A 2,409-nucleotide genomic window follows, 5' to 3' on the forward strand; every position below is an offset into this window, starting at 1 on the left:
AAAAAACTAATGTTTACTTACAATGCTAATGCTCTCTTACTCTCTGGCGCTCAAGAGGTAGAGGAGCCAAATGTCTGGCTCACTGCTGCCAACTAGTGGTCAGAGGCTGAACTACAACATAAAAATGAACGGCTGGCAGGAAAGTTGACATTTTAAACCTTAATAAAAATCGATACAGGGCTTTAGAATATCGATACAGTATCAGGAAATGAAATATCGCGATATTTCAGTGTATCGATATTTTCTTACACACCTATCAGTGTACATGTGCATAAAAAGAGACAAATTGGCAGCTTTTATCCCAAATGGCTGACTTCCAGTGGAGATTGGACCATGACTCTAAGACTTTAGGTCCTGAGCTGTTACACATGTGTATCAAATTTCATGATTCTAGGGGGAAAAAAGCATGGCTTGGTGACACAACATAACAAAGAATATAATTATAAAACTCATTTTCTGGTGGTTTTATGTAGTCAGGGACAAAACCTTTCAGAAACCATAAAGTAGCAGCTTGTTTACAACTCTAACTCAATAACGTACAAACCAAAACAGTGAAGCCATTTAAACTCTTCCTGCTTCACTCTGATCCTGTCGTTGTCAACCTTGTGTGTTGAAATAGTTAACAGAGAGGAAACTGTAAATGCTATCTTTAAATCAAGATAAGAATGTTCTGTTTTGATATGTCACTGTGGGCGTGCCAGTGCAGCAGGAGAATTTCAGGATTGTTCTTAGAAGTGTGGAAGAAAAAAGACAGAAGTGTACATGGACAAACAAATCAGTTTAAAATAATCTAAAGCAGTGGTTCCCAAAGCTGGGGTCAGGACCCACAGTGGGGTCCTGAAACATCAAGGTGGGGTACTGAAAATATTTTTTGAATTAATTACACTAAAAACTGACAACCAACAATATTTTTTGCCTTTGTTGTTACACAGTAATAAGATTAGTGTGATTAAAATGGACAAAAATAGCCTAATAAATATTGTTACTATGCTCTTGTTTATTGGACATGAAAACATTTTTTATCATCTGGTAAGAGCTGGGGGCACGGGTCTCTGGTGCTGGTATGTTGTGGGTCAAAAGCTGAAAAGTTTGGGAACCACTGATCTGAAGTACAGTAAGCAGGACGTCACACAGTTGTAGCACGTTTAGAAACATCAGTACTTCTTTAAATGGATGTAACAAAACCTTGTCAGCCACAGTAACAGATTGGTTGATCAAATCACATTGTGTCAAAGGGAACACTAAAGACCAGTTATTTAGGATTACTAGTTCCTTAGGTGTCATTTGTTAGAAACAGCCTYAACTTATCATGAACTGGATAACAAAGGAATGTGTACAACTTCAACCTGGTTGATACTTGGACTGTGTTTGACTTAAAACAACAGCAGACTGAATTAAAACAGTTATTTATGAATAAACAGTGTTTGAAGAGTGAAACTCACCAAGCACTGCAGGGTTGCTGATGCGGTTGGAAGGTTTGGGTGGGGGCGCAGGAGGCTGCTTGGCATGGGGAGGGACAGGCGGAGGTTTGTCAGCGTCAGCTGAGGAAGCAGTAGTACTGGGGGCACGGGGCAGGCTTTCACTTGTTAGGGAGACTGTCCTTGGTGGCTTGGAAATCCGTACATCAACAGAGGATGAGGAGGAGGTAGAGGACGAAGAGGAAGATGAAGCAGAGGGAGTTGGACTTCTGGCAGAATCTAGAGGAAAGCCAGCAGGGAATTTAGGAGGGAGCAGAGCCTGCTTGGGTGGGGGAGGTTCCTGTTGGGAGTCTTGTATCTGATGAGGGTCAGGGTTGAAGCAGACACCAGCAGACTCTACAGAGACAGGGTGCACACACAAAAACACAGGCTGTCATTAAACCAGAYGTCTAACAAGGTTTCACACACAGCTTTGGAAAACGATGTAAACAGGAAACACACAAGATGGAGGCAAAGCTGAGCTGAAGAGCCAGAATTAAGATCTTCTGATCTTTGAGCTCTGACTCAGAGGGAGGACATCTGCTCAGAGCTCTGCAGTCATTAGAGGAGGAGAAGAAGAACAACGCAGAGCAGACACTAATGTGCACAGCAGTGTCTTCATGATTCAGATGTTTATGGTWTAATTAATCATAAATAACAACATATGCTGGGTACAACACTTGGTCCTTCCTTAGTGGAAACTACTGAAAGAAAAAAGTAATAACACAACCCTAATACTGAAAACATTGGGATGTATAATACACAAAGAAACACTATGATTTACAAATCTTCTAAACCCTTATTTTATTTACAGTGGAAAACAGTAAACATAGTATGTTTAAACTAAGAAACTACTTCTTTTAAAAATAAGGGTTATTTTTTTATTTGGAATTTTTCCACGCATCTCTGACTGTAGAATGTCGAACTATAATATTGGTACATAGTAAATATG

At 40.1% G+C, this 2,409-nt stretch overlaps 1 protein-coding gene across 1 annotated transcript in view; it reads right to left on the minus strand.

The window, feature by feature from the left end:
• Nucleotides 1–1,442: 1,442 nt before the first annotated feature.
• LOC106534611 (phosphatase and actin regulator 4A) overlaps nucleotides 1,443–2,409 on the minus strand; it is a gene marked incomplete at its 3' end in the record, with an annotated part of 41,545 nt that continues 40,578 nt past the window's right edge. Inside the window, 1 exon segment of the mRNA XM_014031305.1 lies at nucleotides 1,443–1,814. Coding sequence (XP_013886759.1) covers nucleotides 1,443–1,814 — 372 coding nt within the window.

This window comes from Austrofundulus limnaeus, unplaced genomic scaffold (genome assembly GCF_001266775.1).
Source record: "Austrofundulus limnaeus strain Quisiro unplaced genomic scaffold, Austrofundulus_limnaeus-1.0 Scaffold1220, whole genome shotgun sequence".
In the NCBI taxonomy this organism is placed as follows: domain Eukaryota; kingdom Metazoa; phylum Chordata; class Actinopteri; order Cyprinodontiformes; family Rivulidae; genus Austrofundulus; species Austrofundulus limnaeus.